The sequence below is a fragment of the Fukomys damarensis genome, unplaced genomic scaffold, assembly GCF_012274545.1.
Source record: "Fukomys damarensis isolate Sample0158 unplaced genomic scaffold, DMR_v1.0_HiC HiC_scaffold_37, whole genome shotgun sequence".
Taxonomy (NCBI): Eukaryota; Metazoa; Chordata; class Mammalia; order Rodentia; family Bathyergidae; genus Fukomys; species Fukomys damarensis.
The window spans coordinates 34,141,966-34,164,826 of record NW_022900949.1 but is presented as its reverse complement, the minus strand read 5'-3'; the positions used below and the strand labels follow the sequence as shown (position 1 = coordinate 34,164,826).

The 22,861-nt window shown below is 46.8% G+C and overlaps 1 protein-coding gene across 1 annotated transcript; it reads right to left on the bottom strand.

Annotated features, from left to right (window-relative positions):
* Positions 1–3,214: 3,214 nt before the first annotated feature.
* Isy1 (ISY1 splicing factor homolog) lies at positions 3,215–21,060 on the bottom strand. Its single transcript, XM_010617614.2, has 11 exons — positions 20,545–21,060; positions 18,076–18,098; positions 16,809–16,860; positions 15,936–16,001; positions 15,720–15,762; positions 12,589–12,701; positions 10,016–10,133; positions 7,643–7,765; positions 6,837–6,964; positions 4,088–4,174; positions 3,215–3,836 (listed from the first exon to the last, which is right to left on the bottom strand). Exons 1-11 carry the CDS (start codon positions 20,545–20,547, stop codon positions 3,729–3,731), a joined length of 864 nt encoding a protein of 287 aa, XP_010615916.1. The 5' UTR covers positions 20,548–21,060; the 3' UTR covers positions 3,215–3,728.
* Between the last annotated feature and the right edge of the window lie 1,801 nt (positions 21,061–22,861).

The following is a 22,861-nucleotide window of genomic DNA, read 5'->3' as shown; positions in this document are numbered from 1 at the left end:
TGGTCCTCTATTTTTTTTTTTTTTTAATCTGTGACTCCTGCTGTTTTTTGGAGCTAAGTTCATGAAGAGCAGTGGCATTGTATCCAAAACTGAATTATGTTCATTTGGAATGAGATAGTTCAAAAATATTTAAGTCTCCTTTAATGCCCCAGATTTGAAATAATGCATATACACAATGGTTAAAAAGGGACAGATTCTAACCCCGACTGACCAACCCTATCTCAAAATAAATATAAGGACTTGGGTTAAAAAAAAAAAAAGCTGGACAGCCAGGTATGGTGGCACACACCTGTAACCTTGGCACTTGGAACTCAGGAGGATCCTCACAAGTTGGAGGCCACCCTGACTACATAGCTGAGACCCTGAATAAAGGGGGCCAGGGTAAAAAGTCACCAAAAAGATGACTAGACACCAACCATGAGACCTTGTGTCACGAATATGGAAAAGTGCCTGCCAAATGTTAGGAAACTGAAAGCAGCAAACATCCAGAACTCTGCCACAGCAGTGGAGATTGAGGTGTTCTGGGTTGGTGCAGGATGAGGGTGGCAGAAGTGGCCCCTGGCACACCTGGTGGCCAAAGCAGCAGCAGACATCTGCTCTTCCTTCCCTTCCGGGATCCAGAAATGTCAAACACAGGGACAGATGAATCCCCCCTCAGCCTTCTGGTAATGGTAATCTCACAATGGAGACCCTAACCCACAATTTGCAGGCCACCTGCCTCTCAGTACCTCTAGTCCAACTCCACCATGCCCTGTGTCCTCCCATCCCCTCTGCTAGCCCCAGACCAGGCCCAAGTGGTCCCAGTAGGCTACCCTGGCCCAGGAATAGCCCCCACTCCACCAAATCTACCTGGACGCAGTAACCTCACACAGTCCTCTTCCCCAGTCCAAGGCGAGCCCCCAGGAACTCGTGCCCACATGCAAGGCCCTGCTGTCCCCTCCAAATTTGCACTCCCTGCTCCCAGAGCCCTTCCCTCATGGAGCCAAAGGCCCTACCTGAGCAGCTGCCCAGGAGGAACTCGAATAGTGCCCCCAACCTGGCTTTGTTGCTGGGGAGACTGCAGTAGCTTTGCGGTCCCAGCAAGTTGTACCCCACAAGCACCCAAAGGGAGAACAGAGCACAGAGCACAGCCCTGAGGGAGAGTCCTCTGCACTCCTCAGCAGGCATAGGCAGGGGCCACCCCCGGACTCTCCAGGAACCCGTCTGCTCCAGCATCAAGGATGCAGGGAAGTGGTCAAGTGCACAGGTGACAAGGCCACGGCATATCCCCTCCCAGGCACTGCTGGGCGGAAGCAGGGAAGAGGATGGATTTCAGCCCCCTGGGAGGCGAATGGGCTGAGACTCCGCTATAGCCTCACCAGAGGACGGGTGGGGAGGCCGGGGGAAGGAAGTCGGTGGCAATGTGTCTATGGAAAAGTTGCCTTTCGGAAACTACACAGCCAAAGCTAACATAAATCATCAGATTTTGTGAACTAAACCAAGGCTGCCAAGACTGGTTTGCTGGGCCCAGGCTGCCACATCCACACCCATGGTCACACCCACTCTGATGGCTTCCCTGCTGAACTCAGCCCTGGCAGGAGGCCAGCTGAGACCTTCCCTTCCAGGCCCTGCTGGGTCACCACTAGAGACGGCTTAACACCATCAGTCCCATGCTATTCCATTCCAAATCTGATTTTCCCAATGTGGGACCCAAGGCCCTGATGAGACCTGGGGGGAGGCACTGGGAGGCCTGGAGCCCTCAGCCTCTAGGATGGGCTTGCTCTGGGTGTGTGCCCTCTTCTAGGGACAAGCAATGTGTGATGTGCAGATTTCCTGCCTTTCACTGTGTGTGAGGAAGCATCACTACCTGTGGGTGCCTCTTGGGAGAAAAGCTCATGACTGGGCCTGAAGTCCCTTGTGCCCTAAACCCCCTTACCACCGCCCCCCCTGAGGCTGGGACAGAGATCAGTGTGTCCCCAGACTCGGATGCCTCTGCCCACCCCAGTACCACTCAGATTTCAGGGCAAATCATAAAAGCTCCAGGTCTAGCCCTGGACCTCAGAGCAGGGAAACTGAGGCTGGGTCCCAGAACTTGCTCAAAACCCTCAATGAAGCTCACTCATAAGCTTATAGCTCCAGGGAGCCACAGGCTGGGTAACTGGGGCCCAGAACCCTCCCTGTCTGTCTCTGACTACCACTGAACACCACCCTGGACTCCTCCACCTGCACCTCTGCCCAAGCCTCAGCTCAGGGGTGGGGCCCTAGCAGCCCTTCAGGAAGGGAGCTTCCCAGAGCAAGTTACCAAAGCCCTGGTCTCTCCTCCCTCAGAACATTTCCACAGTTCCCATAGCATCATCTTGGAGAGGGAGCCAACAACACCCACTGGCTGGACAGCTCTCCCAACACAGCCACCTGCAGCCACACACAGCTTTTTTGTCCCTGTTGGTGCCATTCCCACAGGCAACCCTGTCCAGACACCAAAGAGCCCGTTTTTGCCGCGAGATGCACTTCTTTAAGCTAGGCACTCCTGCTTCTCAAGAGCCCAAGTCGGAGCCCCACACTCAAAGGACAGCCATGTGGCCCTGACACAGAGTACCCAGACGTTCCCACAATGCTGCAGAGCAAGAGGCCCAAGCCCCGGACCACCCGGGCCTGCAGCCTCTGTAGAAGGTCCCTACTCGACAGCAAAGACCCAGCTCATTGACCTCTGGACTCCTGGATGTCCATTGTGGGCAACCACACAGGCCAGCCCAGGATTCCATGGGGCCTCCCTGCCCTACCTCCACTCCCTGATGGAGCCCAGGATGTGTCCTGTGCCTGCCTTGGGGAGCCTCCCTGTGGGTGACCTTATGCCACCTCGGTATAGTCACCCCAGGGAAAAGGCATGGCAGTTTCCTTACAAAAAAATATTTAATAAAAATGTATCTCTGCAGAACAGTTTACACCATGGAAGTTGCAAGTCAAAATTCCAGCCCCCTAGGCAGGTAAGGGAGCTGACGGAGAGCTAGGGCAGTGCCTGGCAGAGCAGGGCAGCTCAGGATACTGCCCCGGGGAGTGGGCTCAAAGCTGACACATCATCTTAGTTCTAAAGAGAAAATGTGTCTTTTTAAGAAAATTACATTTTTTATTTGCTTTTCGTTATTTTTTGAGACAGGGTCTCACTATATAGGGCAGCCTGGCTCTGTACTCACTATGTAGCCCAGGCTGGCCTCAAACTTACAGCAGTCCTCAGGACCTCCTGGATTACAGGCGTGTGCCACACCTGACTACATTTTTAAAATGCTGGCCACCACCTGATTCCTTCCAAAATCAGAGTACATGCCAGAACAAAACACGTAGTGAGCAGCCAGAGGGCAATCTATTTTACACACTCCAAAGTAAAAATAGGTTCATACAGTAACTCATATGGGCCAAAATAAAAAGAAATGGGTTCATATGGTACCTCACACAGGCCAACTTAGAAAGAAATGGGTTCATATGGCAGCTTATACAGCCCAAAGTAAAAAGAAATGGGTTCATTGGTCGAAAATCACCTGCACAAAGGTGAAGACAGCCTACCAGAGAGGCAGAAGAGAGAACCCTACCCTGGATCATCCCTGGAGGCCAGGAAAGGTGAGAAAGAAGGATAAGAAAGGAGTAGGGCCTCGGGGGTACCAGCAGCCTGTCTGCAACTGGAGTGGCCACATGGATCCTGCAGGCATGGCAGGCCGCCACTGGATTTTCATACTCAAAGGAGTGGCCAGCTCATCCTAGTAGCCCAGGAGTCTTTTGGCTTCTTCACTCTGGGCCTGCAAGGTCTCGCTTGCATACTTCTGGAGCAGTTCCATTTTCTTCCTTCGCACAAGGGCCTCCTCGATCTGCAGGGAGCAGAGAAATGGGCTCAGTCCTCAGCCAGGAGCCCCTCTGGGAGGGAGTCCCTGAGGTGTCACTAAGGAGTATGACTCACACACCCAGGTGGCCTCCGAGAGCCCCAACTCCCCTCCATCAGGAACATCTGACCTTTCGGGGGTCCCACCCTTCCAAGAGCACACAGGGCAGCGAGCACCTTGTGGGACCTGTTCCAGAGGAGCAGCCCCTGTCCTTGAGCAGCTGGCAGCCTCTACCTTACCTCCTGCTGCGACGGCACAGGCACATGAGCAATGAACTTCTGCTGCCCATCCTCTCCTCCTTTCTCTTGGCTGCCTTCCTCATCAGACTGCAAAGAGAACAAGCATGGCCACTGCAAGGTGCTCGAGATACCAACAATAGCACCTCTTTAAGATGCGCCCTACAGCTGTCAGGAAAAGTAGGGAACGCTATTCTGTACTGCCGTGGGGCGAAGCCCAAGACACATTATTAATCAGGAAAGGCGATGGAATGCTTGTGCTTTACACCACTTCCTATCCAGGACAGAAAAGAACAGAAACAGCAGAGAACAGGGAGGAGAGAATCTCTATAACACTGTTTGTTTTAAAAACTTGCGATTTCATTATCTATTTTATAAAATTTGAATTTGAAAGATATCCCACAGAGAGATCAACACAGAGGCTACATAAAAATTGATCACTAATAACTAAGGAAATAATGTGGACTTGGAAATAAGGGACAAGACAGTTGTGCCATGCTGGGAGTCTGCTGCTAGCCAGGCTCTGTGCCAGGTGCCCTCATGGTCCTGCCCCATTCTGGCTGCCACAGGGACCCTCTCCTAAGGCACTGGTAGGATGTCATCAGAATGAGCACTTGGGTTTTTCCCCCGTTTTTGGAGGGGATTGGGTCTCACTAAGCCCCCCAGGCTGGGCTGGAACTTGAGGTCCTTTTGACTCAGTCTCCTGAGTACTAGGATTATAAGCATGCACCACCAGAGCTGGCTCAGCACTTTGGGAAAACAATTGTATCTACAACCACTAAAACCTACCCTACGACCTAGTAATTCCACTCCCTCCTCCTAGCACACAACAGAAACATGCAAACAGAAACTTCACAGAAACCTTATCTGTCAGAGCCCCAAACTGGACCCTAAATACAACCCATGAACATCAGACACAGGGTACCCATGATTCCCTGGGTATCTAATGGTCAGCAACAGGGGCAGGTGCAGTCACCAGAGGCCAGGCAATTGAGCCCCAGGCGGGATTGCACTTCCATGCTTGCCCTGGCATTGCCATGTGACCCCGCACCTGGGACCTACATGCTTTTCTGCAGATGGCAGACTACTCAGTAGTAAATAGGAAGAAATCTGAACCCCAACCCCAGGTGGGTCTCGAGGACACCCCCCTGCATGTAAAGGCCATCACCAAAAGTGACTCCTGGGAGGACTCCACTTAGAAAACACTCTGGTCCTGTAACAGCTCTAACTTAGTTTTGTCCTGAAATGGCAATTACAGAGACAGTGAGCAGAATAGGCTTCGCAGGGGATCAGAGACAGGGACGTGAGAGGCTATGATGGGAAAGGAGCAGCACAAGTCTCTGCGCCAGGAAACAGTGTGTCTTGGCCGCAGAGAGGGGACACAATCCCACCTGATAAACTCACGGGACTCGATGCTCATCGTGCCAGAGCCAGCACCTGACTCTGCTGCTGCACTGAGGTCACACAGGATGTAACTACTGGGGACACAGGGAAGAGCCCATGGGAGCCCTGGGAACTATCTCTGCAATGACCTAGACCCCTGCAGCTGTTTCTGAAGAAAAAGAAAAAGAAAACGCTTTTGTTGCTCTCAACATGGAGACAACCCTGTTCCTAGGGCACCAGCCCTGTACAGCCGCTCATGCTTCCTGGCACCCATCTGTCCGTCTGTCCGTTCTCTGCTCTCCTCAGTGTCCCTCAGCACAGGGCACATACTCCCACTGCCTGCTCACCACTTTCTTTACTCCCCTCGGTTCCCAATCTCAGGCTGCAGTGACCCCCCCATGTCTGGGGGCCACACCTGAGCTTGGAATGGCAGCTGTGCCCCTGCACCAGAGACAAGCCTGGCTCACACAGTCACTCGTCAAACACTTGCTGCAGAGCATATAGAGAAAACCTCCTTGGCCATGCCACCATCCTGCTCCACCAGCCTTGCCTGAGCCCCACCATGGTCGGTGGGAACCGAGGTGGAACCTCTGGGCTGCTGTGTCGTGTGTGATCTTCACTGAGCCCTACACCTCCAGAGCTGCTTCCTCACAGGAGATGGCGAGGCCTCTCCTCACACACGGCCTGAGCCACGTGTCTGTGCTCCTCTCTCTCCGAACAATGAAACAGACCTGCCTGCCACTGTCCACACTCAAGGCCTCCATGTGCTGCTCCTGCCCAGAAGCCTGGAACCCAGTTCCTCCCAGCTATAAGCTTCTATGGGTCTCTTCTGTCTCCATCTGGAAACAGGGGTGCTGGGCACAGAAGAGCTACCGGCGGTGCCATGTGAGCAGACAGCAAGGTTGGGGCTGGAAACTGCACAACTTCTGGCTTCTAAATCCCATGCCAGTTCATTCTGGAGGGCGGACCGTTAAATTGGCGGGAAAGGTCATGCAGGGCGGTGCACATCTGTAATCCCAGCACTCAGAAAGCTGAGGCAGAAGGATTGCAGAGTTCAAGGCCAGGCAGGGCTACATAGTAAACTCAAGATCAACTTGAACTACAGAGCGAGACCCTGTCTCAAAAAAAAAAAGAAGGCAGAAAGGATGCCATCCCCAGGGCAAAGCACAGCCAACAGGGGCTCCTGTGGCCACTCCATCCCTCCTTCCTGGGACCCCCTCTGACCCTAGGCAGCAATCTTCACAGCCGTCCTGCAGGGAGGAAGCTGGGCTTTGAACCTGACTGCTGGTCTCTGCACTGAGTCCCTCCCGCTCTGCCTCAGGGCTCACAGCTCAGATTGGAGGGCACAAACTGGGACCTATGCCGGTACCTCCTCCTCGGTGACAGCGTAGATGTTGATTTCCTCTTCCTCCTCCTCCTCCTCCTCCTCTTCCTTTTCTCCTCTTGCCAGCCGGGCATCCCTCTCTGCTTTCCATTTCTCCACCAGCTCTGCTCTGACTACAGACAGGGAGACAGGAACTACCATGAAAGAAAGGCCAAGACAGGAAAGGGCCGCCCTTCCCCGAGGCATGGCTGGGAAGATGGGCTGGTTCCTTAACACCTCTGGTTTTAAATTACTATACCGCGGCTTTTTGGAGAGACGGTTCCCTTCCAAGACCAGCAACCTCAGTAGCTTCCACACACACCCACGTGACAATGGACGACATGGACAATCACATGCCTCAGCACTTGGGAAGCTAAGGCATAAGGACCCTAAGTTCAAAATCAGCCTGTGCTACATAGAGACCTTGTTTTAAAAGCCCCCCCAACCCTCACATAAAAAGAAAAAATGAAGGCCATAGCAGGCTGGGAAGGAGCTCCACTCCCCAGGACTTGCTTTCAAAGCCCTAGGTCACCGTGTGCCATAACGAGTAGCACAAGCACACTGCCTGGACAGGGCCTGGCAGGGAAGAGCCGCACTCTGCAGCCATAAGCCCCCTTGCTGCGTGTAGGGCAGGGAGGGATCAGGTGCAGCCCTCACCTGCCGCCTGGGACCCGGATCATGGCCCCGGTGCTTCAAGACTTCTGAAGACCTGAGTCAGCAAGGAGGAAAATGCCTTTCTGCCAAACGCACTACTCCTGTTTTCAAAGGAGAGAAACCAGAGGCTCTCCCTAAGGAGACACCCAGAGACCTACGTTTCTTCTCGTATTCTTGCTCCAAAGGCACAATGACACCATCGTCTTCATCCAGGTAGCCGTAGTACTCAAAGTCAATTGCTTTCATGAGCTCAGCACGCGTCTTTCTGGGAGGAGGAAGAGCTACAGGAAATGGCGGCAAGTTAGCTCAATGCTGGGTCACAGTGACACTCAAGCCCAGCCTTCCCTGCACAGCAGTGTGCAGTCAGACAGCATACTACTAGGGTGATCAAAATATGTGGTCTCTGTTTACATTTTTTAAAATATATCGCAGAAAAAGACATGTTGCTGCCAGGCAAAGTGGCGCACACCTATAATCCTACCACTTGGGAAGCCAAGGTAAGAAGGCTAGCTGCAAGTTCAAGATCAACCTGGGCTACACAGCAAGACCCTGTCTCAAAATTAAAACAAAACAAAATCCTCCCCCTTCATTTCAAATACACTTTTCAAATTACTCTTATCACTTTCCGCAGCAGCTTTGGAATCCTCTTTCCTGAGTGTCTTTACGAGGTGGGATCAAAATTATGGTGAAGACTGTTGCCAAGCACCATCCAACAGAAAAGCAGCTTATAAAAACATGGGCCAAGAATTTAGCTCAGCGGTTCAGTGGCCTGCCTCGCAAGCGCAAGGACCCAAGTTTGATTCCCAGTACCACACACACAAAAAAAAACATGGGCCAGGGTTTAGCTCAGTGGCATCACCCTGCCTGGCAAGCACATGGTCCTGAGTTCAATTCCCCATACTGGGGGGAAAAAATGTAACACTGTGTCCTCATCTACCTTATTCACCAGATCTGGCAACTTTGACTTCTGTCTCTTCCTCAAAGTCAAAATGATCATGAAAAGGCCAAGGATTTAGCTCAGTAGTGCCGCTGCCTGCCTCACAAGCACAAGGTCCTGAGTTCAATTCCCAGTATTAAAAAAAAAAAAAAAAAAGATCACAAAAGATAAATGTTTTAAATCGATTCAAAAAATCGAGGAAGCCATGACAGTGCAACTAAGACACCCGGGACAAAGGACTCCAGGGCTGCTGCAGACAACTGGGCACACTGGGCATGCATATAATCCCATCACTCAGGAAGCTGAGGCAGGATTGCCACAAGTTCGAGGCCAACCTGGGCTACATAACAAGACCCTGTTTCAAAAAAAAAAAAGAGCTGCTGCAGAAAGCGGCAAGAACGCGGGATAACTGTAAAGTGAGGGGGAGTTGTTCTAAGGAGGATTTATGGCAATGTGTCTGCTACTGTAATGCATTTTTTAAAAATTAAACACTTTTCCGGATGGGGATTTAGCTCAGTGGTGCTGCACTTGCCTGGCAAGTACAAGGTCCTGAGTTCGATTCCCAGTACTAAAAAAAATTAAACACTTTTCTTTATAGTATCTCATATTTGTGAAAATACCATCCAATACTATGCATAGGGCCACAGAAGTGATACGGTGCTTTTTAAATCAGTGCTTTGGATAAGTTAGTGCATTTAAAAAGAATCCATCTTTGAGCTGGGGATGTAGTTCAGTGGTAAAGTGCTTCTCTAGTATGGCCAGCACCCTGCTGGCCTTGACTTTACAGTGATCCTCCTGCCTCAGCCTCCTGGTAATGGGATTACAGGCATGCATCACTGCATCTGGCTCTTTTCTTTTTTTTACAAAGTGGGGTTTTGTCCCAAGATTTTGTTGTTGTTATTGCTGCTCTTCAGTTATAATTCTCTTCAACTAATACCTGAAACCTATGCCTGACTGGGTGAATTTCAAAGCCTGCCTTGATTCATCTAATAAATAACTGAAACCTATGCCTGACTTGGTGAATTTCAGAGCCTGCCTTGATAGCTTTGGGAAACATCCAACAGGGAAAGCCCTTGTCTAGCCCGACAGACTGGCCTATGTAGAGAGGGTAGCCTTTGGTGCCAGCCAGCCTTGGGCCCACTTTCCAGCCCCAACTGTGTGCCTTTGGCCCATGATATCAACCTCAGCACTATGGTTTCTCATTGAAAACCTGAGAATACTTCCTATGCTATGGGCTGTGGTACAGTTAAGAAATAATACAGGAAGACCAGGGCAAGGTGCACATGCTTGCAATCCCAGGACTCAGAGGAGGCTGAGACAGGAGGATCACCATGAGTTTAAGACCAGCCTGAACTATATAATGAGTTCAAGCAAGGCCTGAACTACATAGCGAGAACTTGTCTCAAAAAAAGAGAAGAGGGCCTGGGATTTAGCTCAGTGGTGCCACCACCTGCCTCACAAGCACAAGGTCCTGAGTTCGATCCCCAGTACAAAAAATAATAATAAAGAAATAATACAGGAAAGTCACTTAGTGTATAGCATATCTACTGGTAACAGTTGGAGGCTAAAACCTTCAAAAGCCTGAGTTACTTACGTTCTTTTTCAAACAGCTCCCTAACACCAGGCAAATCCTTTGCTGCTCCGAAGTATTTGTAACCTCGGTTTCCTGGGACCTCTTTCCCTTCATGATCCAGCATTTTAGGGCCAACTTTCTTATTGGGAGGGAAAAAGACAAAATGAATCTGACCCATAAACTTACTATTTTCACCTTTGCAGATATATTTTAAAATAATAATGTTAAACACGGAAAATATTTATATACACAGAAAAACATGTACTTCCCTTACCCCTTAAAAATTAATCACTGCCTGCCTTGCAAGTGCAAGGTCCCAAGTTCAATCCCCAGTACCAAAAAAAAATTAATCTAACAGGGGCTGGGGATTTAGCTCAATGGTTCTGCTGCCTGCCTCCAATCCCTGGTACCAAAAAAAACAACCACCACCTACTGAAATCTAAAAATTAACCTAGGGCTGGGAACTTAGCTCAGTGGTGCCGCCACCTGCCTCGCAAGTGCAAGGACCCAAGTTCGATCCCCAGTACCAAAAAAAAAAAAAGATTAGTAAAAATTAACCTAACACAAAAAAATTAACCTAAGTGTCTAAAAATAGGACCTAAGTAAATTATAGCATATTCACTGATATATTCTAATTCCACACCCTAAAAGTCATGATCTTTATAAAATTCTTACATTAACTTAGATCTTAGAAAAGTACTTAGCACATGAAGTGACAAATGCTTTAAAAAATTCAATTATCTTAATGACAATCAGTATCAGACAAATGAAACACACACAGAAGACGAAATCATATTTATTAAAAACTATGATGATGGCAATTTCCCATGCTGACTATGCCCAAGTCCTTAGTAGGGGCTGGCTGGGCCACTTCCAAGAGCACCATGTGAAGCCACCACACCCAAGCCAAGTTTCCTTCCTTCTTCCTGCTTTCCTCAGGTACAGGAGACCAAAGCCAGGGCTACACATGTGAGTAAGCACTCTACCTGAGCCACACCCCAACCCACTTTGTTTGTTAGTGTTTTGTTTTTTGTGGTATTGAGGATTGAACCCAGGACCTTCATGATGAGCTACACGGCCAGTCTTTACAGAAGTTTTTTATTTCCTATGTTAATTTTTATTATTCTTTGTATGTATAGTTCCTCCATTCACAAACTAATTTTTTCCACCATTCTGGTCGCAAACCAAATTGGACGAGAACCAAATCAAATTCATTATAAGGTTCAATGTTGACCTTGTGGGGAAATTTGATTCAGTTCATGACCAGAATCATAGAAAGAATTAAGTTCGTGAACTGAGGTAAGCCCCGTAGTTTGGAATCTCACATAATTTGGATAAATAACTTAAGAAATTACTTTAAGATTTTATTTTCAGACAGGGTCTTGCTAAGTTGCACAAGCTGGGCTCAAACTTGTGATCCTCCTGCCTTAGCTTTCTGAGCACTGAGATTACAGGAGTGCGCCCCACACTCAAAATATTTTTTAAAATGGAATAAATGATTACTTACTAGTATGAAACTGTGTTCCTGGTATATTGCTAAGAGAAGAAAGTATGTTTGTTTGTCTGTTTGTTTGTTTTGGTTTTTTGAGACAGGGTCTCACTACACAGTTGAGACTGACCTGCAACTCACTATGTAGACCAGGCTAGTCTCGAACTCACAGCAATCTTCCTGCCTCAGCCTCACAAGTGCTGGGATTACAGGCATACACCACCATGCCCAGCTGAAAGTATATATTTAGTTTTGTTTTTTGTGTGTTTTTGTGGTACCACGGATCAAACTCAGGACACCTTGTGCTTGCCAGGCAGGCGGCAATGCCACTGAGCTAATTCCCCAGCCTGAAAGTATGTATTTAGAATATAAACTAATCTCTATAAAAATAATAAATGAAAATCTATGAAAATGCCTGGAAAAAGTTTAGAAAGATAAATAGAAAAAGTTAGGCTCAATGTGGTGGCACAAACCTGTAATCCCAGCACTTGGGAGACTGAGGCAGGAGGACCACTGGGAGTTCGATCATCCAGGGCTACATAGTAAATTCAAGGCCAGTCTGAGCTATATAGTGAGACCCTCTCTCAAAAAAAAAATTGGGGCTGGGGATTTAGCTCAGTGGCACCACATCTGCCTCACAAGCACAAGGTCCTGAGTTCGATCCCTAGTACCAAAAAGAAAATTATTAATACCAATTATTTCTAGGTGGTATATATAATACATATACACAGAGTATGTATAGTTTTAAATACTTTCACATTTTTCTATTCTTTATAGATTTTTTCTTCTCTTTTGAGCAGTAAAGTATGTACTGTTCTATATAATCAAAGTTACCACGGTGAAAAGGCAAAACCCAGACTGGCAAGAGCGCCCCCAACAAGAAGAAAATGGAGCATTTCAAGGCCTCTCAGAGAAAGACACCACCGATTGTCAGCTCCACTTCTCAAGGGGCACAGAGGGGACAGCGGCCTAGGGATAGGGGAACCCAGCCCTTCCCCAGCCTCCTCCCAGGCAGCAGCCCCTGGTTGCCAAGAGGCCCCCTGAGGCGGGCCCGGTCTGGGAGTCACCAGCTAAATTCCCACCCTGTGGGGGTGCAGACACTTACCCCATAGTCGGGGCCACCCAGCTCCTTTATCCGGACTTCCCAGTGTCCCTTCTCCCTTAGCAGCTTGTTAATCTCATCATTCAGGTCCCGAATTCGGAATTCACCTAAACCAGCTAGAAAAACAAAATGTTAATATCATTTCTTCAAATCAGCACACCTTAAAAATAAACGTCAACAATTACATTCAACGTCATCCCTCCAACATGAATGACCCCACCCAGGGATACTGCATGAAATACTGATTTAAATGGATAGAGAGACCACTAATACCCAAATAAATGAAAAAGCAAGAATGATACACACCATTCCCAATAGCATAGGAGAAAAAAATCCTTTAAAAGAACTACCATCCTCACCAGCAACTGAGGAAGTAGAAACAGAAACAATCCTGAAGTTCTGTTATGGAATTATGAAAAGTACAAGCCAGGTGTGGTCATGCACACCTGTAACTCTGGCATTGAGGAGGCTGAGACATGAAGAACACAAGTTCAAGGACAGCCTAGGCTCCGTAACAAGTCCAAGGCCAGCCTGAGCTACATAGCCAAAACATCTCAAACAAAAAACACAGCAAAATAAAGTCAATCAAGCTCAGTGCCATGCACCTGTGGTCCCAGCTCTTCAGGAGGCTGAAGTGGGAAGATTGCTTCAGTCTCTCAGTTCCAAGCCAGCTGGGCAACACAACATGACCCAGTCCCAAACACAAACAAAAAACATCAAGTAAAAATACAGATACATTTTACAAGCCCCCACTCTTGTGTTCTATACCCTTCAGAAAGAAACAGGCCTGGGACCAGGGATTTAGCTCAGTGGCACCACGCCTATGTCCTGAGTTCAATCCCAGGTACCGAAAAAACAACAAAAGAAGAAGGAAACAGACCTACACCTCCCTTTTGAGACTCAAGCTCACAAACCCTCTGGAGATGCTAAGTCGAGCTGGTCTCAAACTCATAGCAATCCTCCTGCCTCAGCCTCCCAAGGGTTAGGATTGTAGGTATGTGGGCCAGGGACATATCTCAGAGGCACTTCTCCTGACTCTGAAGCACAAGGTCCTGAGTTCGATCCTTGGTACCAAAAACAAACAAACAAACAAACAGAATTATAGGCATGTGCCATGAAGCCTGGCTCTTTTGCCACTTTTTTTTTTTTTTCAGTACCAGGGATTAAACTCAGGATCTTGTGTTTGCAAGGCGCCACTGAGATGAATCCTGGCCCATATTCTTCTTTTTTTTTTGGGTACTGGGGATCGAACTCAGGTCCTTGCATTTGCAAGGCAGTTGCCAGAACCACTGAGCTAAATCCCCAGCCCTGGCCCATCTTCTTAAAAAAAAAAAAAAAAAATTAATTTTCTTATTGTTGAATGCAGTACTACTCTGCCATAAAGAAGGATAAGCTTGAGACATTTACAGCTGAATGGATGAACCTTGAGACCATACTCTTAAGTGAAAATGAATCAGATACATGTTTAAATATCACATTGTTTCTCTGGTCTGGAAATAAGGACTAAAATGTATAACAGATATGGGGAAATGGAAGAAAATTTCAAATGGGAAGAGGAACAAGGGAGGAAAAAGGGAGAAAGAAAAGTATAAAAAAAGTTTAAATATTAAAAATATAAAAATTATCTTATTGTTGAGTTTTAAAGTTCATTATTAGCCAGGTGTGGGGCCTATGCCTGTAAACCCAGCAGTTGGTAGGCTGAGGCAGGAGGATCACCATGAGTTCAAGGTAGGCCCTGAACATAGTGAGGCCCTGTCCTGGCCTGCCTTGATGTCCTGAATTGATTCAAAACAAACAAAAAATAAAGTTTATTATGATCCCTTTAACCCTTTCTCCACTGAACTATTTTTTCACTTTTGTCAAAAGTCAACTGACTATATACATAAAGCTCAAAATCTGGAATTCCTTTTTTTTTTTTTTTTTGAGACAGGGTCTCACTGTGTAGTTCAGGCTGGTCTTGAACACATATGTAGCCCAGCCTGGCCTCAAACTTCTGGCGATCCTCCTACCTCAGCCTCCCCAGAGCTGGAATACAGCGGTAAGGCACTAACTATACTTGGCAACATCATGAATTTTTATTCTCTTACTTTCCAGATATCTATCTGTTCTTAAAAATCAAAAAACCCAATTTATATGATTTTAATTAAATTTGCTTGCCAGGCACAGTGGCACACATCTGTAATCCCAGCACTACAGAGGGTGAGGCAGGAGAATTGCCACGTGAATTAAAGGCCAGCCTGAACTGCACAGGAAGACCCTGTCTCAAACAAAAAACAAAACAAAACAAAACATTGCTAACATGTGTTCTAGCCCAGAATATGATTTACTTTGATGAGCTTTTCACGTTTTTTTGTTTTTTGGGGTTTTTTTTTGCTACAGATTGAATTTAGAGGTGCTCTATCACTGACCTACATCTTCAATCCCTTTTTATCTTTTACTTTAAGACAGGGTTGGGCTGGGAATGTAGTTCAGCAGCACAGCACCTGCCTGGCAAGCACAAGGCTCTGAGTTCAATTCTTGGTTAAAAAAAAAAGACATAGGATCTCACTAAGTTTCCCAGGCTGGTCTTGAGCTTGTAATGCTCCCAAGCAGCTGGGATTACAGGAGTACGCTACCATGCTCAGCTACACATGCTCTTAAGAAATAAAAAAATGGGGCCAGGATTTACCTCAGTGGCACCACACCTGCCTCACAAGCACAAGATCCTGAGTTCAATCCTTGGTACCGAAAAAAAAAAAAAAAAGAAAAGAAAAAATGTTCTTGCTAGGTGAAAAACTGTTAGATACTTTATTCTAGAAATGTCAACTAGGTCACACTAATGGACAGTATTATTCAGGTCTCCTGTGTCCTTGCTGATTTCTTATCTATTTGCTCTGTTAATCACTGCAAGAAGAGGACTCAAGTTACCAAGTCTAATTGTGAATTTGAGAACCAAGTACTTTAAAAGGCAAGTTAGCTATCAAGCATGGTGGTGCACGTATGTGATCCCAGCTCCGGAGAGGCTGAGGCAGAAGGATTGCCATGAGTCTGAGGATAGCCTGGGCTACACAGTTAGCTGAAAGTCAACCTGAGATACAGAGTGACTGAGACCCTGTCTCCAACAAACAAAACAAGCAAACAAAATGAAAGCTTACCATTCTGAATCTGAGCCACTTTTTTTGAAATCTCTCCAATGATCTGTGAAATAAAGGACAGTATACGTTCATAACTTTCGAAATATCTGAAAACACAGGCAAACTCTAATTCAAAACTAATAATTAAAACTCCTTAGGATTCTGGTTTAAGTGTTATTTAGATAAAAACAGAAATGAGGCTTGTTACTTCTACGAAGATCAGATTCATCCAGTCACCTGTCGTCTCCACTTCTCGGCTTTGGGTAGCTCGGTACACTCAGAGGCCAGGAAGGGTCTTCTTTCCTAAGGAGAAGCAAAAAACAGCGCATGGACCCACTGTACTAGCCACAGCTCATGCGACACAAATGCACACCCAGGCCTGAGGCCAATAGCTCTACGGTCTCAGTACATTCGAAGGTTCAGTAACGTGCTCTCCTCCTTGGCCCCTAAACTTCACTCCAGTCTCTCCTTAGGAAACAACAACAGACAAAAACATCCAACGAATGGTGGCCTAAAACCATGAAAGGCCAGAAACAGTATAAATGCCCAGTAATGGAGCAATCATGGCATCATTTACCTTGAGAAAGGGTACCTGTTAGTATTTAAACCAAACATACACAAATATGTATGCATACACCTGTGTGAATGTATACACACGTGTACAACATTCAAAAAATGGCCAGGGATTTGGCTCAGTGGTTCTACCACTTGCCTCACAAGCACAAGGGCCCAAGTTAGATCCCCAGTACCAAAAAATATATATAAATAAAATTCAAAAAAACAAAGAAAAATACAGAGAGCCTAGAATCTATCAGCCTTAATCTGGCTGGGACCCCTTGAGTCGAGATTCTGTACTGGCGTCAGCGTACAGCTGTCCCCACGCCACGCTCTAATTCCTGTTACGCCATATTAGACAGAGCTGACCTGGTAAGGGGACTCGGGAAAACGGGCAGCCAGGTGAGCCCACTGCCCCAGCTACCCAAAGGAACACCTGAAATTCAACCTCGATGTGAACAAAGACAGACAGGCATCTGTGGACTCCAAGTCTGTCCAGGAAGGAGCTCCACTGCACTTGTTCTGGATGTGTTACAGAGGAAGATTTACACCCACCTTCACTTTTCCCTCTTCCAGCTGAGCTTGGCGAAACCTTGCCAATGCTGTCCTGCAAGAGACACAAAAGACACCATTAGGGGGCCAGGGATTTAGCTCAGTGGCACTGCATCTGCCTCACAAGTGCAAGGTGCTGAGTTCAATTCCTAGTACCGGAAAAAAAAGTTACAGCCCACTCTGACTTCTGATCACCCAAGTTCCTAGATGGGGAAGACTTGCTCATGACCACATTTAATGTCATTCATAAGAACAGTAATCAAGAAACTGAAACCACAGAGCAGCTTAGGATTTCCATGTTTCAGGGAGCAGGGCCTACAGAGCCACTTGTGGGTTGGTTGGCCAGTTTGAGTGGTACTGAAGATTGATCACAATGCCTCATCCATGCCGGTCAGGTACACCATATGAATTCCTTTTGTGGGTTGGTTGGCCAGTTTGAGTGGTACTGAAGATTGATCACAATGCCTCATCCATGCCGGTCAGGTACACCATAATTGAATTCCTTCTCGGCGCCCTTTTTAATTGTTGGACTTCTGACCACAGTCTCACTATTTTGATTACGCTGGCCTTGAACTCAACCTGCCTCAGCCTCCAGAGTAGCTGGAATTACAGACATGTGCTACCATGCCCTATAACTTTCTCTTCTTCTACTTCCCTCTCTCCCTCTTCTTTTTCTCTTTTTCCATTTTTTTTTTTGGTACTGGGAACTGAATTCAGGACCTCGTGCTTATCAGGCAGGCACTGTGCCGCTGAGCTGTATCCCCAGTCCTCTTCCTTCTATTTTTGTGATACTGGGGACTGAACCCAGGGCCTTCACAATGAGCTACATCCCCATACTATTTTAACTTGGAGAAGGCAGAGTGGGACAGAGTCTCACTAAGTCATTCCTGCCTCAGCCTCCCTCACCCAGCCATTTGTGTTCCTGAAGACCCAAGTATCTAGTTTATTATGTTGTATATAAGAACTATGGGAAACTCAATTCCTCAGACCACTGTGATGAATACATTCAGATGGTAAAAGATTAATTTCATAGAATGGCCCAGCTGTCTTTCCCACATGATTCACAGCTGAACAGAAGTTCATCCAGTATAAGCTCTGGAAGCTGTCAGAAAACACTAATGGGGAAAAGAAATGGACAGATAGAGAGTTGCTGTTTTCCACAAGTAGACAAAGAAATGGCTTCTTGAATGGCTCCTGTACTAAAAGGACCACAGACCCCTGTGTGATAAAGTTACAAAAAACATTCAGCAAAAAATGAGATGATACTTACATGGCCTTCTCTGCATTTCGGGCCTGGAAGAGAGAAAAGAAGAAGAGTATCTATGCTTTAAAACCCTTTTAATTTTTGTACATAGGGAAGGAGGGGGTTTGAGGGAAGGAACGGGATAAGATAAAATAAAATATAATTTATTAAATAAAAGAAAATACTCATTTTTTTACATTTACTTTAAAAAAAATTTTTTTTTGGGTACCAGGGATCAAACACAGAACCTCACACTTGCCAGGCAAGCACTGTGCCACTGAGCTACATCCCCAGCTATAATTAATTACTTTTTAGTGAAAAGTTTTTTAAGGACACAGTCACAAACAGAATGCTTCCAATACTCTTTTAATCTATGTAATCATATGATTTTTTATATTTTGGGTCTGGATGTGTTGTTTTGTTTTGTTTTTTTGAGATAAGTCTCTCACTATACAGTTTAGGCTGGCCTCAAACTCACTAGGTACCCCAGGCTGGCCTTGAACTCACAGCGACTCTCCTGCCTCAGTCTCTCAAGTGCTGGGATTACAGGCGTGCGCCACCACACCTGGCTTATGTGTCTGATTTTATGTTAATAGAAATATATATTGGTGGGCTAGAGGTGTAGCTCAGTGGTACAGTGTTCGCCTAGCATGCATGAGGCCCTGGGTTCAATCCTTAGCACTACCAAAAAAATAAATAAATAAATAAATAAACATTTAAAAATAAATGGTAGAAGGCTGGGGATTTAGCTCAGGGGTTCCACTGCCTGCCTCACAAGCACAAGGTCCTGAGTTCAATCCCCAGTACAAAAAAAAAAAAAAAAAGATGGTAGGGCTGGGGATTTAGCTCTGTGGTTCTGCCACCTGCCTCACAAGCCCAAGTACTTGAGTTTGATCCCCGATACCAAAAATAAATAAATAAATGGCAAAAAATACTAAATAAATAAAATGATAGAGTTCAATTCTTCTCTGGACAACCCCCCCCCAAATTCTGGTGTCTGCACACCAGGCAAATGAATATTATCAGTTTGAACAGTCTTACAGATCTTTCAACAAATACCTTAGGTATTAGCATCTGTAGTTATTCAGCCTGTGTAATATGGTTTTTACATTCTTTTTACATGGTTTTACACTGTGTAAATTATTGGACCCTTTTCTTTACTTAAAAATTTCTGAGCTTTATTCATTGAATATATGTATATGTAAGAATCTAGATTATTCCTTTGTATTGTAGTATAGGGTTCAATCATATCTACAGTACATTTTATTTGTCTACTTTCTTTTTGATAGACATTCACATGGCATCTAGTTTCTTTTGCGGCGGGAGGTACTGGGGTCAAACTCAGGACCTTGCGCTTGCAAGGCAGGCAATGGTACCACTGAGCTATCTAGTTTCTTTTTATTGCATACAAGAAAATAGTACTTGTGAAACTTTTGTTACTTGTATATGATACTTCATTCTATATGTGAGTGTTTCTCTAGGTGGAATTTTTAAAGGTTATAGGCATACAATAAAAATTACTCTTCTATGTAAACAAATAAATAAAATGGTGCCTTCTTGCTCAAAAAAAGAAGAAATATGTACTGGTCTGTAGCCGTGTGTGTACACTGTATTCATGACTTTTCTTCTACTTCGTATGGTGAAGTATCCCAGGCAAGTAGAGATACATGTGGATGTGAATGCCTATATTTTATGTACATATGATTAACATTTTTTCCACCCCAGAAATCAAACCCAGGGGTACTCTACCAATGAACTAAACCCTCAGCCTTTATTTTTTTGAGCCAGGGTCTGAATACATTGCCCAGGCTGGGCTCAAACTTGTGATCCTTTAGCTTCAGCCTTCTGAGTAGCTGGGATTACAGACACGCACCACTGCGCCCAGCTATTTTACGTGTGTACATTATTCATATTTACATGCTATGTATATGTGTGTATGTTCCATCACCATAGCTTGTGTGTGCATAAAGGTAAATACCAAAGGAGACTACTGTTATGGAGGAGGTAATGCGGGGCTCAGCCAGCACTGATGACCTTCGAGACCTCTCAAAACCTTTCGGGTCCCTGTCCTGAGTCCTCTCGTGGGCTTTTAATGGGGCCCTCACTGGGTGGGATGCATAGCAACCAAGCCTCCGTGCTGACACCGTGGCGCCCTCCTAGTTACACATCGTGGAGGGATGAAGAGACCAACAAGCCATGTAGGCCAAGATCACACCCACTCTGGCCACATTGTCTCCCACCGGCCCCCGATGATGAGCCGTGTTGCACTGTGACTGGGAGCGTGCCTCAGCTTCCCCGTGGGTAAAGAGCTTCCCCGGACTAAAACGTGGTTGTAGGCGGCCAGGCGGGCGGCTCCCAGGGTCGCCTTGTTCTCTAAGAGAAGCCCTAGGTTGCACTAAGAATCCTGTAAACTGCGGCGGCCTCTAGCGCCCCGGGGCCCACAAGCCCGCCCTCCCGCACCCACGCAGCACCCAGAACCATCCAACACCCACTCACCATGGTGCCGGTGTAGGCGCCGCCCTGGGCCCGCGCGACCCCAGTCCTGGTAACTTCTCAGCCTCTGATCAGATCGACCCTCAGAGGAACCGAAGATTGGAACTGTCGCTAGCTGTGGGAAGGATAAGTGGAAGGGACCGGAAGTGATCTCGAGCGTGAGGACCGGAAGTGATGAAGCGGAAATGAATGGAGGAACTGGGAGGGGAAGCAATTGGCCCTGCTCTTCTGACCAACTCTTGTGAACATCCGTACCCGAGGAACTGAGGGAGTGTTGGCGAAATTACGCTCGCTTTCGGGTACTGGATTTGGTCGTTAATCGCTGGCACTGCGGAAGCGGACGACGCCTCGTTCTCTTGTGCGGAAGGCTCTGTGGGGGTTATGGTCGCTTCTCTCCTGACTCCACGGGCTCCTTTCTGGGCTCTTCTGTGGAAGCAGATATCTCCTTCTGGAAACTACCCGTCCTCATTTTCCTCAACGAGCTGACTCTTCACAGTCGCCTGGGCCTCTGAACCAGATCGTTCCCCGCCTGCGTAAACGGAGAATGGTGGCCCCGGCAGCTGCAGAGTGGAGCTCGGCACCAACGGTGGACGCTGCGGCGCCCGCGGCCCTATCTGGGGCGTCTGTCTTAAAGAGCTGTAACTCCACGGTTTTCTGCCATTTACTTGGGGCCTGTGCTTTCTGACCTCTTCTCCTGGAGCCACGGGGCCCTGGAGAGCTGGACAGTGCTTGAGGTCACTCTCTCTAAAATAAGGATTCTAATACCCCGGCCTGTAGTGCATGCCTGTAATCCCAGAATCCTAGGAGGCTGAACCAGGAGGATCACAAATTCATGCCCCGTTTGGACAACTTAACAAGACACTGCCTTAAAATTTAAAAAAAAATTTTATTTTTTTTAAGTGCCGGGGATATAGCTCAGTGTGAAGGAACTGTGTTCAATCCCTACCACAAAATAATAACAAAAGGATTTAAAGCCCAGGGAAGAAACACCCACTTCCTTGGGAAGGGACTGTTAGTGATGTGTCACTTCCCAGAGAGAGGTATTTCCACGGGCACATCGCTGGAACCAGAAGATGCTTAAGACCAGGAAGACAGGGGAGCTGATTACCCCATTTCTCTAGGTAGAGTGACTGGATGGCTGAAGACCCAAACTGACCTATTTGTAAGGAACCTCAGAACTACAGTGCTCCACAGAATTCATCCTGTTGAATGCTGAAAATGTCACACCAGGGGCTGCCATCAGCACTTTCAGGACTTAGGTGCTGACTTGGCCACATCACATCCTAGGCTGATGGGTGAGACTGTTAGCTCCCCAGTCTTCAAACCAGTAAACTTTTAGTGCGAAAGCCAGTGGTCAGGCCACTGGTACTTGAGAGCATGCTAATGCCATTTTCCTATTGCACTTGGCTCAATGGCCTTTATCTGCTCACACTGATGGAGCCTCTTGTGCCTGCAGCACTTTTGCCCACAGCACCCTTCCTCCAACCCAAGTCACTGATCTACCTGTGCGATGCCTATTTGATAGTCAAAATCTTTCTCTTTTTCTGGTACCAGGGATTGATCTCAGGACATTGCCCTTGCCAGACAGATGCAGTGCCACTGAACTAAATCCCCAGCCCCAACGATGCCTATTTGGAAGTTTATCCATCTTGGATTCCTAACTTTACTCAACCACTCACTTATTAGCTATGGGTTTAGATATTTCTGTGTAAATTTTTCCTGTTGTGAGTTGGCAGAATAGTATTTGCCTTTTTTCAGTTCTCATTTATCCTTTTCTGTGGAATTGGAACATTTGCCTTACAGTGCTGTTTTATTTAGGGGGCGGGTATGAGACAGGGTCTTACTATGTAGTGAGACTGACCTAGAACTCGCTATGTAACCCAGGCTGGTCTCAAACTCACGGCAATCCTGCCTCAGCCTCCCAAGTGCTGGGATTACCGGTGTGCACCACCACGCCCAGCTACAGTGCTGTTTTAAAGGAAACACTGCATTAAAAGTGATCAGATCTAATATTTTAAAATTCTCAATAATGACTTCAAAAACAAAAATCTCCATGCTGTACCATCAGATTCAAAGCTAGGCCTTATCTAACCCCTAGGTAAAGGCAGTTGGTGAGGCTCAGGACCTTACAGGACTCTTATCAAAGCTCTACTGGCCTTTCAATTACCAGACAAGATTTATAGCCTGTGTCCAACTTTTTAATTTTGTTTTCTCTCCCATTAAGATTACACCCCTGAGCCGGGCATGGTCCAGTCTGGGCTATACAGTGAGTTCCAGAGCAGTCTAAATTACATAGTGAGACTGTCTCAAAAAAACAAAA

Bases quoted from the DNA above. Each gene is read 5' to 3' on its own strand.
- Isy1 (XM_010617614.2), bottom strand. The intron at 10,134-12,588 runs GTAAGTGTCTGC...CCTCCCAATAAG, and splicing joins TGGGTGGCCCCGACTATGGG to AAAGTTGGCCCTAAAATGCT. The intron at 6,965-7,642 runs GTAGGTCTCTGG...CCCTGTCTGTAG, and splicing joins GCAAGAATACGAGAAGAAAC to TCAGAGCAGAGCTGGTGGAG.